At 41.2% G+C, this 14673-nt stretch overlaps 1 protein-coding gene across 1 annotated transcript; it reads left to right on the top strand.

Annotated features, from left to right (window-relative positions):
• Window positions 1–750: 750 nt before the first annotated feature.
• Window positions 751–3662, top strand: mrm2 (mitochondrial rRNA methyltransferase 2). Its single transcript, XM_030406591.1, has 2 exons — window positions 751–1118; window positions 2332–3662. Exons 1-2 carry the CDS (start codon window positions 806–808, stop codon window positions 2763–2765), a joined length of 747 nt encoding a protein of 248 aa, XP_030262451.1. The 5' UTR covers window positions 751–805; the 3' UTR covers window positions 2766–3662.
• The last annotated feature ends 11011 nt before the right edge of the window (window positions 3663–14673 follow it).

The raw sequence follows: 14673 nt of genomic DNA on the forward strand, positions 1-14673 counted from the left end.
TGCAGGCTTCATATATTTGGACTTTTCTTATTTTATAGTTATGACCTTGTAATGCATCATTTCACCTTTTCATAATATGATTTATTACGGGAATGTATTTTTTCTTTCACAGAAATGGAAACCCTCGACAACCACATCGTAACCATTTGTTCTATAATTAAACTGTACTTTATTTTATTCCCCCTCCTATAGAGGTATAGAGGCCTTATAGGTACACTGTGTAGTTTGGGGAAATAAGGTTCAAGGTTCAAGGTTCAAGAGTCTTTATTATCCCCTAGGGGCAATTTGTTTCACAGCAAGTAGCAAACATACAACAAACACATCCAAAAAGAAAAAAAACATTCAACATATGTCATAAGAATGATTTTCAATGACTTTTTAAATGTTATTCATTTATTTTATACCTAAACAAACTATAAACAAACTCTCTTCATTTTCATGACTGAATAAACTAAATAAACAACGTGACCTCAAAGGACAACACCATTTAATACTGTTTTGCTTCAGTGTTCTGGGGACTTTATTTTCCCTTGAGAACAGCTTGTTTATTCAGTTATGGAAAAGATGCATATTTCTGACTTTGTGTTTTTACTTCATTGATGTAATGATGTGATTAATGCATGAAAACAATTTCCATATATCTATATATATATTACAATGCGCAGGAACAAGCTTGACTTTCTGAGGTAGGAACTATTGTCAGTCTTCACAGTGAGGGGACATATACATGTGTTACGCACAGAGTTTGTCTTTGACCAATCGCGGGTTGTCGTTCCACGCAGGCGCAGTTGGCTGTACGCTACACATGACCTCTCTCTCAGTCAAAACAATGTGGTGGTCGCGCCTCCAGAGCAGGGGGCTCCACTCCTCGTGCTGTCTGATGAAGAAGTTAAGCAGTAAGACTCCCGCCGGGCAGCGCTGGGTGCTGCGGCAGCTCAGAGACCCGTACGTCAAGGCTGCTCACCAACAGAACTTCCGGTGCCGGAGCGCCTTCAAGCTGCTGGAGATGGACGACAAGTTCCGGCTCTTACAGCCCGGACACAGCGTGGTGGACTGCGGGGCTGCACCTGGAGCCTGGAGCCAGGTGGCGGTGCACAGGGTCAACTCTGCCGGGACAGGTGAGACAGGAAGAATATCAGGGGTGGACAAAATAACAGAGACCCCTGACAGAGCGCGAGACACAACCAATGCAGTATTGCTCTCTTTAAAATATGTATTTAAAAAAATCCCCCATGCAGTCACATGTAGATGAAGAAATAATACTGAAGAATCCATTTTAAAGTAAAAAAAATAAAATAAATAATAATAATCAAGTGATCAGTTTGTCCTTTTATTACTCACTGACAAAGATTATAAGCCAGTGATATTGTAGGTACGGGTATTTTGTTTGGAAACAACAATACAACCTCAGTCTAAAAGGTGGCATTGAGATTTACAATAGTATTTTATCAATGCCATCTCTAATGATATATACAGCAGTGAGTGTATTTGACCAAACTTATTTTTTTTAAAACAACTTTATTCAAACAGTGTTTCCTCTTATATCATCAGATACATACATACACAGACAGTGGCCCCTGTCAAATGGATTCAGATTCAATATTTTACATACAAAATTGTTACTCGGGCTGTGTGGGACATGTAGGGAAATAGTTTGGAGGGAAAGCTGCGGACTTGCAAATATCTAAAGAAATGCAATTTGGGAATTTCACCTTTAGTAAACATTCAAAAGACCAGAATGAATCATCGTCAGACAAGTCTTAAAAAAAAAAAAAAAAGTCTAGTCCGTTTCGATGCCAACCAGTGAAAGTAGAGTGGATATGTGAGGGTGTGAAGAGCTGTTTCGGAGACAGAGCTGATTAAACTTTTTAATTGCAGGGGACAACTCAGAAAGCCACATCGCTGTGCTGCAGTTTTAAATAATGACATGTCAAAGTTGTATTAATGTTGCTTAGTAACGTAGGTGTATGTGCAGAGTGTTAATGTGATGGATTATCAAGGCCTCTGAACTTCTTTACAAACTGTTTTTCATACTAATTAGCGCTACAACGACTGGTCGATTCATCAATTGGTGAATGAGTTAGCTATGAGCTATTTTCCAGCCAACCTTGAACTTTTTTCCCAGGATTTATTTATTTGTTTAGAAGGGGAAAGAAGAAAAAGTTAACAGACTATCAAGTCGTACAACGGGACCCCATTGTGCTCATATTTGTGTGTTAATACCTGCAATTCATCACCTGTGGATTTGGGTCATATACCCATATTGCTATGTAAGTAACATGTCCACTGAAAAATCTCCTTATTGATTACGAAATGTTTCCTGCATCCTAGATCCAGAGGTGCCGTGCGGCACAGTTGTTGGCATTGATCTGCTGCACATACCACCTCTGGACGGTGCCCACTTCCTGTCCTGTCATGACGTCACTGATCCTACCACGCAAGCCAAGCTGCTGGAGCTGCTCCCAGACGGCCAGGCTCACGTCATCCTGAGCGACATGGCGCCAAATGCCAGCGGTTTCCGAGAGATGGACCACGAGAGACTCATCACAATGTGTTTGTCTTTGGTGGACTTGGCTGCGAAGATTTTACGGCCGCGGGGCTCTCTGCTCTGTAAATACTGGGACGGGATCCTCGCTCATAAACTCCAGGAGAAACTCTCAAGTGTATTCGGCAGTGTTCAGACTTTAAAGCCAAACTCCAGCAGGAAGGATTCAGCTGAGAGATATTTCTTTGCTAAAATGTACCGAAAGACAGTTAAAAGATAATAGTTCTCTTTTATTTTTCTACAATGTGTCCTAAAATGAAGAATTTGTCCAATTGAGATGTTTTCTGGAGTTTTGTGAGGTGCACACACACAATGTTTGATGAGTGAACATGAAGAGGAGGCATACTTAATGACTTTGATCAAAAGGTGGCACTGTTGAGGCATCAGTAAGGCTCCCAGCTGCAGACACAGACACATTACATACTGCTGCTGCTGATTTTCATCCCTTCAAACTTAACACAGCAGCAGCAGTGAATGTGTAATATGTAAACCTATGCAAGAATCATCAGTGTGGTGTTCCTCAAGAGCCCAGTTCTGCTGTGTTCTCTCTCAACTTATTGTTTGCCCCTCAGTGTTTGTTCTACACAGTCAGTTTGGTGTTTGCTCTGTCACGGAAAGTCATTTACCAGTGCTGCTTATGCTAATAATTTGCACTGGCAGCCATGTAGAAATATGTAATCATTCTCTCAATGAGAGGTTATGAAGGGAAAACCTAACACATAAGAGTCACATACAGCATGACTAATGGGAAGTGGGATGATACTGCAGCTTGGCACGCAGTGAGTGTTGCCGGGGCTCTGCTCTCTGACAGCGGAGAGATGTCCATTTCCTGGGAAAATGTTTTCAGCCCAGTTGACAGATTTTCTTTAAAGATTCTTCTGTAAATTACAGTGTGAACACTGTGGAGAGTGTTGTCATGCTGATTATGGTCTTGTCAGAATTTTGAAACATTGGCAATGAAATGAAAGGATGTTTCTGTCAGATTTACATTATAAAACACACAAGTTGTATTTCTGCCAATATAGGGAACCACGGTATATAGTTCCTGCTACATAACATTAAAACCCTTACTCCAAAAAAGTTAGGATTATGTTAATAAAATTGGAATGCAATCATTTGGAAGTGAGATGTGTTGACACAACGGTTTGATGAAGCGTTTAATCATCATGCATTCCACAGTGTGGTGAACCTCACCCCACCCTTGCATTTGAATGCCACAGCCTTTTAAGGACGCCCTTTTTGTACCCAATCATGATACTTTCACCTGTGGAAAAAAAGGTGTTTTCATTAGCATTCCACAACTCTCCCAGCCTTTTGTTGCTCCAGTCCAATCTTGCTTGAAATATGTTTCTGGCATCAAATTCAGAATGAGTGTGTATTTACGAAAAAACAATGAAGTTGATGAGGTGGAACATTAGATGTATTATGTTTGTACGGTTTTCAGTTGAGTATACGTCAAAATTCCAAATGAGAGTCGGACATTATTTCAGATTGTTGACTCAGTTATGATTTAAAAAGTAACTAAGTAGATTACATGGTGTAATGCATACTTAAGTATTGTCAAATTACAGTCTTGAACAAATACTTAGTTCCTTTCTATACTTACTTCCACCCCTAGTTGTGACATTGCTTACAAGGTGATGTACGTATTTGTTCATGAAAATCTGGGCCCTGTCCATATGTAGTCGTAGTTGGCCAACTTCTCTTCTTGGGACATCATTTCTTGCGCATGTTTTGAAGAGCTATATGCTATATATCAGAATTCTGACTTTTTTTTCAGAATTCTGAGATTAAAGTCAGAATTCTGAGAAAAAAGTCAGAATTCTGAGATTAAAGTCAGAATTCTGACTTTTTTCTCAGAATTCTGAGATTAAAGTCAGAATTCTGACTTTTTTCTCAGAATTCTGAGATTAAAGCTAGGGTCTACAATCCTGGAGAGCTAGCAAGAGAGCTAGCAAGATTTGAAAGTGGCACCTCCTCTAAGTTACAGGAAAGGCGGGGTGTAACTGCCAAGTTGGCAAACCTCACATATTTCATGAAAATAACAAATCCCCCTGAAACAAAACAAATAATTACCTGTCCAACAGAAAGAGAGCAACCTCTGCATCACTATTCAAGCCCTTCACATGCCCCAGTTGTCTCCACCGCTCAAATGCTGCACCGATGTTGACTCGGTCCGACTTCTTTCTTTATCTAGAGCCTTTTTCGTAGCAGCGTTTTCTGCCTCAGACTTTCTTTTCCTTGCCTTTTTAGCGGGGTGAGCTGTTACAAGTAACGCTGGCTGCATTTTCTCTGCCATTGTAACCAAATGAACGTCTTCTCCTGCAACTCGTATTTCTGCAGAGGAGTGTGCTGAATATTTCCGGCATCAGTGAAACTTAACGTGTGCGCGCGGAGGAGGGAGGGACAGACGACGAGACATGAAGGCATCTGACCAGTCCGTGCATCTGACCAATCCGTGCTGTCTGGGCCGGACGGCATGGATTTGTCAGATTTTTCTCAGTCCTACAGCTGCCACAGAGGTCCGATTATTTTCATTCCTTTTTCTGAATACATAATGTATTGACTACTCTCAGGATAGCAGGATCATTTCACCCAGTATAACAAAATGTGTTTCTGAACAACATTACAGACCCTAGCTTTAAAGTCAGAATTCTGAGAATAAAGTCAGAATTCTGAGAATCTAGAACTAAGAAAAAAATTCACATGTGGCCCTAATCCTCTTCCGTAGAAATGACAGGAGGGAGGCCTCCATGTACAAATATCTATAATAACAACCGAACACATTCTTAGTGGTTATCAGTATAACCACCTATTTTGCACCACTTTATGGTTAATATTGCTTAAATAAAACTGAAACTTTAACTTTGGTTTGACTGGGAACATAAAAAAAAATACATTTTCTGGCTTCTACCCTGAGCTAGCACCACTGCATTTCAAAATAAAAGACAATATTTGACTGTAGTCCTGTTGACAATGGTAGTTCACAGTGTTCACTCTTTTGCTGTAAATCTTTCTCTGTAAAGTGAAACAAATGTTATCTGACCCCGCTGACTTTACGAGCTCCCTTTTGTCTCAGTAACGTGGGAGTATGGAACGAAGGGGAAGCGAAGCTAAGCTAAGCTAACGCTAGGTAGCTAGGTTCAAGCCTCATGCTCAAACAGGTGCAAGCAAGTTGTGTCCACTCACCTGTCTGTGGAGAGGTTCTTTCAAAAGACAGACACATAATTTGGAGTAGTTTCCCCTCAAATTATCATGAATGTCTTGTTTTTTCTTTGCTAGCCTACTTTAGCTGTTTGAATGACAGATTGCTTGAGGGTGGCGGCGGCGAGAGAATCAAACTTTGTTTGATAATGATAAAAAAAAAAAAAAAAAAAAAATCTGACACTCAGACTCACACATGATAAATACTAAAGAGGCAAACCACGTCAAAGTGTCAAAATGGTAGACGCAGACAAAACCAGAGTGTTCGGTCGTTTCACTACCCTCCTTCTTCCATTCACAGATCAATAACAAGCCCGATGAGAACAGTGAGGATGTCTTGTTTTATGGATGCTGTGTATAAATGGAAACCTTTTCGAGAAGAGGTGAATGTAAATGTGTGTCAGTCTTCTCTTTAAGAAGTAAAAGGTGGAATCGTTAAATATTGAACTTTAATTCAATAAGCATTTGTGTTACATTTCAGAGTTGCCCACGAGCAAATAAAGTTCCTTCTACATTTCCAGCTGCTTTGTGTAACTGGAAAATCTCCTTTTCTTACAAACAACAAACAAATTAATGATAAATGATCATCGTTATTGAAATCAATTTACCTTAATTGGTTCTTAAAGTTTGATCAATCCACAAAATGAAAATTGAAAGCCTAATCAAGACTGAATTTGCATGTATGGGAGCGAAGGAAGAGATGGCTCACATGAATAAATTAAACAGGCTGCTATTTAGCCTTTCTGTCTCAGGAGTGATGAGCAACACAGTATGAACTGAGACATTCATGCCTCTTGGTGAAATTAACTCCATTGAAGGGGGACTGACCTCCAAAGATGATTGTTTGGAATGAATGGGAGACGGCCATGCCTGTTTGATGAAGCTGATAGTGAAAGATGTGAACAGATGACCAATTTTACTTCTCATTACTTGTTGATTATTCAGCCCTTTGCTATTTAGATTTAAATTATTCTAAAATTACTGCAGGAGTTATGTAAATTCCACTGTGGCTGAGCACCCGGGCTCGGGATGAATGATGATTCATTCACAGGTTAATTCATTCTTCACCGGCCAGCTGCAGGTTCAGATGTAAATACTAGTAAATTAAGAGAGAGAACCTGATGGAGAGCAGCAGATATTAAATTCAGAGTTGATGGTTCTATTATCGTCTGTGTTTGGAAAACAATCTGCTGCGGAGAAACCTCTTTTAAATGCTTTTTTTTTTGGTATGGATTGAAAAGATGACACAGTTGTATACTTTCGTTTAAGAGCATATATGTCATATCTCAACATATTTCAATATTTGCTTAAAATGTCACAAGGCTCCCTCCCCGTTTTTTTGTCAGTTTATGTGTAAGAAATCATTAATGATCAAATTATGAGGAGGAAGATGAGTATAATCAGCCACCACTTAGTGTCATCTTAATCAAGTGTTACCTGGGAAAGTCTGAGTGTTTACTTGAGTGAATCCTTATTTGTCCTGTGTGCTCTGATCTGACGTTATTTGCTGCGGTGCCACAGGTCTGCAGAAGACATAAAATTCGAAAAGGGTTTGAAATCCCAATTGATTTGTTCCACCGCATGCGGGCTTTTATGAAAGCTGCACGCACGCTGGCCTTTGGAGTGATTTTGCAAATGTCATCGTAGTAAAATGATGTTTATGTGATGCAACAGGACTCTTAAACGGGGGGAACATTTTGTGAGGAAGGAATGTTTCCTTGTTCAAATTTCGCTCGGTGTCAATAATAAAAACAAACCGACTCTCTAATATTAAGTCGCAAATTGACAGGAAATTAAAGAAATGCTAATATCATTCCTCACCATCGTCCCATTCATTCCCTTGGCTGACCTGAGCTGCCAAAATGAATTGCTCGTCTGACAGCATTCATTACTCCCCGAGCCCGTCTCTGAATGTCAGCAGGCCAGGCCAAGCAGCCATTCACAGACACAAAGTAATGACTACTATTATGATGATAATTTCATACCATCCACACAAATAAATGAATCTGAAATCTCAGGGTAGTATGACGACTGCTGCTCTGTTTTTATCGGCACCACTCTCGGTTTATGATGTGGATGTTTTGGGGAGCCATTTGACATAATGGAACGGCTGGAAATTTCCCTGTAAACAACCGAGTTTCTCCGAAAATGTGGGAGTTTAAAAATGAAGCGTGCAATTAAAATATTCATGCCTGTTCAAACATGATATTGGAGGTGCAGCGCTTCAGTGCTTCTCCCTCCATGATGTGCTAAAGTCTGCCAAAAACTTCCAGGTGTTTTGTTTCTGCCTCTCCGGCGCTATCATACAAAAGGACACATGTCAGTGAATAATCAAGCAATCTCACCACGATCTTCGCTGTTTTTTTTTGTTTTTTTTCCTTTCTCAACTTGACAAAATGTCAGGAACATTACTGCAAACAAAGTGAAGGATGGCTGTGGGAGGAGGGTTACAAAAGAGACAAGGGTAGAATAATAAAAAAGCAGCAGCTACGGGGAATAAACAAAGCACATGTTGCACCCAGTGGCACCATTTTCCATCCGCACATTAGCCGAACCTGACATTTATTCGAAAGTATGGAAAATGACTGCAGACGGGAACTGAAAGAAAATGACCTGACGTTAACATTTGGAGTTGTTGACCTTCAGGTGGTTTTTAAGTTGAGAAGGATTCAGCACAGAAAAGTGTCTTTAAATCGACGCGTGGTAGAAGCGGAGGACGAGGAAGACGGGGATTTTCCTCCCGTTGATAGATTAACTAGTCACTACTCTTAATTAGTAATTGCAGTACATACCAGGGGAGGTATAATCTGATGAAACTTGATGTCTAAAAGTGTCAGCTCCCTTTATCAGACCCTTCAAACATGAGTATAGCTTTAAACCCCTCTGCGGCTCATGAATACTAATTCTTCATTACCATCGTCAGCTATCCTTTGAAGACCAGAAAGACCACTTATCGGTCGTTGTAAACACCCCGAGCATCTATAATTGTTAGATCTTAATATCGTGTTTCCGATGAATCAGCTAATGAGCTGATTCATCGGAAACACGAAACAATTTGAATTTGATTTTCTCCCTCTTTCGCTACACTCACTTTTTTTTTTTTTCCTGTGAAGGCATCGTCCGTGCCAAATCTGTGTAACACCAGATGACTTGTCCTTTTCGCGATGCTGAATTTTAAATTTCTGCGCATCATTTACAACGGCACGCAGGAGGGCGGTCAAGAAGTCAACTCGACGATCAAAAAACAGAACGAGAAATGCTTATCTAGACTGTGCCTGTGTTTACCGACATCAAACAGCCAAGCGCTGCCATTTTAGGTCGCGCAACTTCCATCTCACTGCGTGGGGCTACATTTTTAATCAGCTCAGAGCAAACAGGTCACTGATACAACTGACGCGCCAGTCCCACTCCCTTTTTTGCTGTGCTTACTACTATGTTTTATTAAAGCCAAGCCAATTTCATACACACGGCCTTAAATCACGTACCACAATGCCTCAGGGGGCTGTAGAGTGTGAGACACCCTCTGTCCTTAGATTCTTTTCCGTTTTCTGTCGCTGTTTTGTTTGGTTTAGGCAACAGAAAGTGATTAGGTTTAGGAAAATATGGTTTGGGTTAAAATAGACCCTGTCGCGACACTAAATACTTGTTCGAAAGGATAACATCTCTTTTTTTCTGAGTTGCGAAGCTATGACATTACAAAAAATGTATTGGTCGGTTTTTAATGAGCAACATTGATTACGATGATCCAGGAACAACACCAGCATCAGCGTTATCAGAGGAGAAGCCGAGCAGCTCGAGGTGTCGCCTGGCGGAACCTGCGCCACATGGCCTCCTCGCCACCACGGTGACCTAGATGAGGACAGGCCGCACAAGTGAACAAGCATCCGATAGGATCACACTATCCATGTTTCCTGTCAGCATGTTCACCTTGTGACCCATGAGTCCTCAGTAGTAATTACTACATAATTACATGGTGATTGAGGCAATAGTCTGCCAAGCCAGTGAGCGCAGTTCCAAACTGAGTCTCAACATTTGGAAGTGAGATGCGATCGGATATTTCTAAGGTGACCTCGCAACAATTTCCAGCCATTTTTTTGTTGACAGAACCAGGTATTTTTGAGGAGACCTTGAGACATCTCCAGCAGTGTTGGTGGTGTCTGAAACAGGTATTTTAAACTAAACACCAAGCTTTCCTAACACTACCCAAGTGGTTTTTGTGCATAAACAATTTTTTCTGGTGATTTGGTTGCATATAAACACCTGGTTACGTGCTCAAAACTGCCTCTGTGGTAGTACTTCCATTGCAAAGGCTGTTTCCACATTTTGACAGTAGCACAAACACACACACAACGCCAGCTGAAACTGTTGTGGCTGTAACAAATGTTGGTGAGAAAAAACATATTTTTTGACTGTAAAACACAAGTGAGCGATGATCCGTAACAGGGCTCCAAGGGGGGCGACAATCCAGATCCAACATCTGTACGAGGCACCGACATCCAGGAGAGAGAGAATGGTTCCTGGGCAGCCTGTCGTCCCGCAGAGAAGAGCCAGAGGGAAAACGGGGGAGAAGAAGAAGGACCCCGGGTACAGTGGAGCTACAAATCTTTCAGGTGTAGCTGTGACATGTTTTTTAAATAGAAAGATGAAAACACTAACAGTATTACTGATTTAGATTTGTCATTTGCAGATTGTCATTTTGTTAATATGTTCCTATCATTGAGACTTTAATTTGAATCTGGAGATAAAAAGGTATGTGATCCTAAAAATGAGCACATAAAGGAAGTGACAAACAGTGGAGACTAACATTAAAACTTTAATTATTTTATAGACCTGTAAAGCTTTGTTTTATTACTTTCCTTTCCTTCAGGGCGCTGTATTTGTTCTCGTGCATGTAAAAGATCCCAATAGTTAAAAAGGCTGAAGTCCGTTTCAACAGAAGCTCCCCTCTCCCACAGAAAACACCGCTCCTGAAATGCCTTGTCAGTAGCCCCGCCTTTAACTCTGTGACTCGTTGACATCACACCACATCACCATGTCGCACATTTGCATAATATACGCCTAGCGGCCTTTGAGACAGAGGGGGGAGATGTTGAGGATGATGTTTATTGTCGATCTGTGTACCAAGACAGTCATTAAATCTGTATGGATTGTATATTCACTGATAGAATACGAATACAACTGAAATTATAAACAACATTAATAACATTTTTGACAGAAGTAATAGAATATTGTGTTCATGTGAAGTATTGCAATACTCTGGCAAGATTGGCTTTCAGGATCTCTTCCCGTCTGTTTATTCAACTCTGTTCCATCTGTGGTTTTGGTCACTGGGTCAGAAACCACAGATGTTGTGACTTTTTAAAGACTATTTTTGCCTTCATTGTGACCGTGGGTAGCAGTGAGGTGACAGGGACTGAGAAAAAAACAGAGAGAAGGGATGTCATGCAACAAAGATTGGAGATGGGGATGTTGCGATCTCATAGTTAGCGAATCTTTAAAGCCCAGAGCTATCGTGACACTCCAGTGTTGTTGCTCCGCTGAGACATTGTTTATGATTTTGGGCTATACAAATAAACTTGACTTGAGTTGACATGGCTGCGGCGATTGCAGTTTCATCTTTATTTTTACATCTCCGCAGATCCCACTCTGTTTAGTGGCTGTGGGGCATTTTTCTTACCTCGCCGTGTAAGAAACGGATAGCTTGTTTGTGCTGGTTCTGAGCGAGCGACGTGCCCGGCGATGAATCATCGCGGTCTCAGCGGAACGCAACAGTAGAACTACACGCATGCAGTGCTCCTGCTTAAGTGCTCTGTAAACAAGACGAGCAGAAATCTAAGTTTTAATTGGATTTTTTTCTTTTTTTTGTTTTCTTTTCCGTTTAATTAACTTGTCACGGGACACATGGGGAGCGGTCTTGCGGGAATCGTTCGGCCGATCTGCTTTTCTGCTGGATAGAAGAATGAGAGAGATGCGACTGGGAGCGAAGGCTGGGCAGAAGACAGATGGTGCAAGGGCTAATTGTGTGACATCTCACTTCATGTATCTGTTTACATATTGGAGGGAGGAGCTTACATCATCTGTGGTAACACTCGAGTGGCTGATTTGGGGAAAAAATACTGAAAATTTCCCTCAGCCGGATTTAATGTTGAAAAATGTTTTAGTGTTTTGGGCCAAAATACACTCGTGTTTGCTCTATTTAGACTTTAATTATATAAATTAAGATCAAATCCAAGACTTTGAAGTCAAATTCACCCACTTAGTGTCTCAGGTGATGACTGAAACCCCCCCCTTGATTACTTAGAGAGCGGGCGAGGAGGCAGGGGAGCTTTTGGTCTTTTGCTCATTAATCTTTCTGAAGATGCTGAAGGCTCACGTTGACATGGTTGTGCGGCGGCAACCCCTTGGGTTCATGTCAGCACTGTGTAGAGAGCCGCTTGTACAGCCAGAGGCGCTGCGTTGGGTTTTTTGTTTTTCTCAAGCAGAATTGGAGACGGATGGGGGGCGAGCTGTCTGCGCGCTCCCACAGTGCTCCGCTGGCTGTTATGGTCGACTTGTCTCGTTCCTGGAAGGTGCAAAACTTCACCTATTGGGGGAGTTGTCATTCTACCAGCGGGAGAGGAACACAACACTTTTGGCAAAGCATCCAAAACGCTCCCTGAGACTTGAAGAGCAGCGGGAGGTTGATGAATGCGAAAGAAAAACATCTTCGTTGTTATGCAAGAAGACTGAAATTAAACGTGTTACTATTTCAGAGTTTTTGGTCGATTCAAGCTGTGATTTGAAATATTCATATGATTTGCGAAGAATGTGTGTTAACATGGAAGACCTTTCCCTTTCAGGATTATCACTATCTGTGTTGACATTCAATAATCCACCAAAACAAACACAGATAAGACAAAAAAGAAAATCCAGCTCGTTGAATGACTTTGTGCATTTTCTCTACAAATAAATAAAAAAAGTCTCCGGGAAAATAGTCAACTGGTTGGCCTATTTAAAGCCCTGTTCCCATGGCACTACTATCACCAGGGGACCTCATGTGAGTTAGGTATTACACCCCCCCGCCAGGATTGTATTTCATGTGGCTCATTAACACAGTATTTATTCATATTTACTGACATTATCTCCTGGAGATGCTGTCAAGGCTCCACGTAACATCAACTTTCAGAAGCACCGCACCTGTTCTACAGCAACCACCTGATTAAAGAAGACAAACTATTTTCATGTTCAGAATTTTATTTTGTGTTACTATTAGCAAAGGTTTACCTGCTTTAAAGCTCAAAGAACACATCGGTTTCCCCATACTGTACCGTACGTACTCCCGTCTCTTTAAGGCCCTCCCTCCTGAATACCCAGTCTGCTCTGATTGGTCAGCTCATACACGCCTGAGCCTGCATCGCTCTCAGTGTCTCCGTCCGCTCCGTTGTGTTTTCAGCTTTCAGTTTGCTTCATATCTACCGTTGATATAGGCATTAATTTTTTTAATTTAATGTATTTATTTTGTTCTATTTTTAATTTTTTTTATTTATTAAGATCACAGATGTCTGCCACAGCTATTACAAATTACTAAAGGTTCCCAGGTAATACCAGTCCCACCCAAACAGGACTTTAGAAAGTAAAAAATAGAACCAGTAGCTACAAAACCCCCCAATATCTGCTAATAAGTGCTTAATAAAGTAAGTATTAAACTTATTAAAGCAACACAGAAGCTTAGTAAAGGTAAAAAAATCACATTTCAAGTTAGTTCAACTCAATAAATGTGTTCATAAGCAGTCCTTCACCAGTGAACTTACTCATAAGTTCTTAAAAATGTTGTATAATAAGACAATAAACCTGTTAATGATGGGATGAAGATGCTAACATACTTATATTAATGTTAATAAGCATCTTTACAAGACTTATAAGGGCCTTTTTTATTGCAGATTTTCAAACACATCAATGTGAAAGGAGTGAAAATGAGACAGCAGAAAGATGGATGTGTGTGGCGAGCAGGCCGAGCTGTGTTGTCGGTCAGGAGGCAGGCAGAGGTGAGGGGCGGCCTGATGAGACAACGAGCAGCACCTGAGTCCCATTAAGTCTCTATATCTGTCGCCGTCCTCCTGCACAGTCACAACCTGTCGCCACTGCTTCGCCATATGGTGGCTTCACCTTTCGCTGTACCGGCTTCATGTAGTGAAAATAGTCTTTTACTGCGGCCCTCTGGTCTGCAGGTGCAGGAGAGCCTCAGCGGGACCCACTGTTTGGAAAAACTTCTCCCTTTGTGACAGAAGTCGCCTCCAGGACGAGCAGTCGCTTTGTTTCCGGGTTTATTGTTCTGATTTGGTTTCAGAATGGCTCTATCATCCATTTTCCTCAGCCTGCTGTTGAATGAATTAACATTTCCTGCCACGGTCCTTTGGTTTTGTGAAATAAAAGAGGAAAGAAAGAGCAAAGCTCCGGCAAAAACAAACAAACATGTTGCCGGGAAAACAACTCTGTGGTACTTTGAGCTTATTGCTCTGTGTCTCTGCACCCAGGGGCATCGTTGTAGTTTTACTGGGCTTAGTCAAGGTTGCTGAGATGGTGGAATAGGAGGGAGGGAGATGCCAGGAGTAAGGTGTTTACTATCAGGAGAGTTGTAATATGAGAAGCCGTATAGGAGATAATTAAGCGATTGTCATTTTTTAATCGGGAAGAAGCTAACCTACCAAACATTAAAATGTCTGCATCGCCTCTCCCTCTCCTCTAACCTGTGGCAGTGACAGATCATGGCTGAGGACCTGCCGTATTATTACCAGCGTCATGCTTGGTTGCATGAACTTCACAGCCGGAATGTGCTGCAGAACATCTCATCCACCCCAAAGCCAAAACACTGTTAAACACTTTTTATATTTTACCATTAGAATATTCGTGTTTTTTGGTGGCAGCTTTTAAAGACTAGCAAATAA

This window comes from Sparus aurata, chromosome 23, assembly GCF_900880675.1.
Source record: "Sparus aurata chromosome 23, fSpaAur1.1, whole genome shotgun sequence".
NCBI classification, from domain to species: Eukaryota; Metazoa; Chordata; class Actinopteri; order Spariformes; family Sparidae; genus Sparus; species Sparus aurata.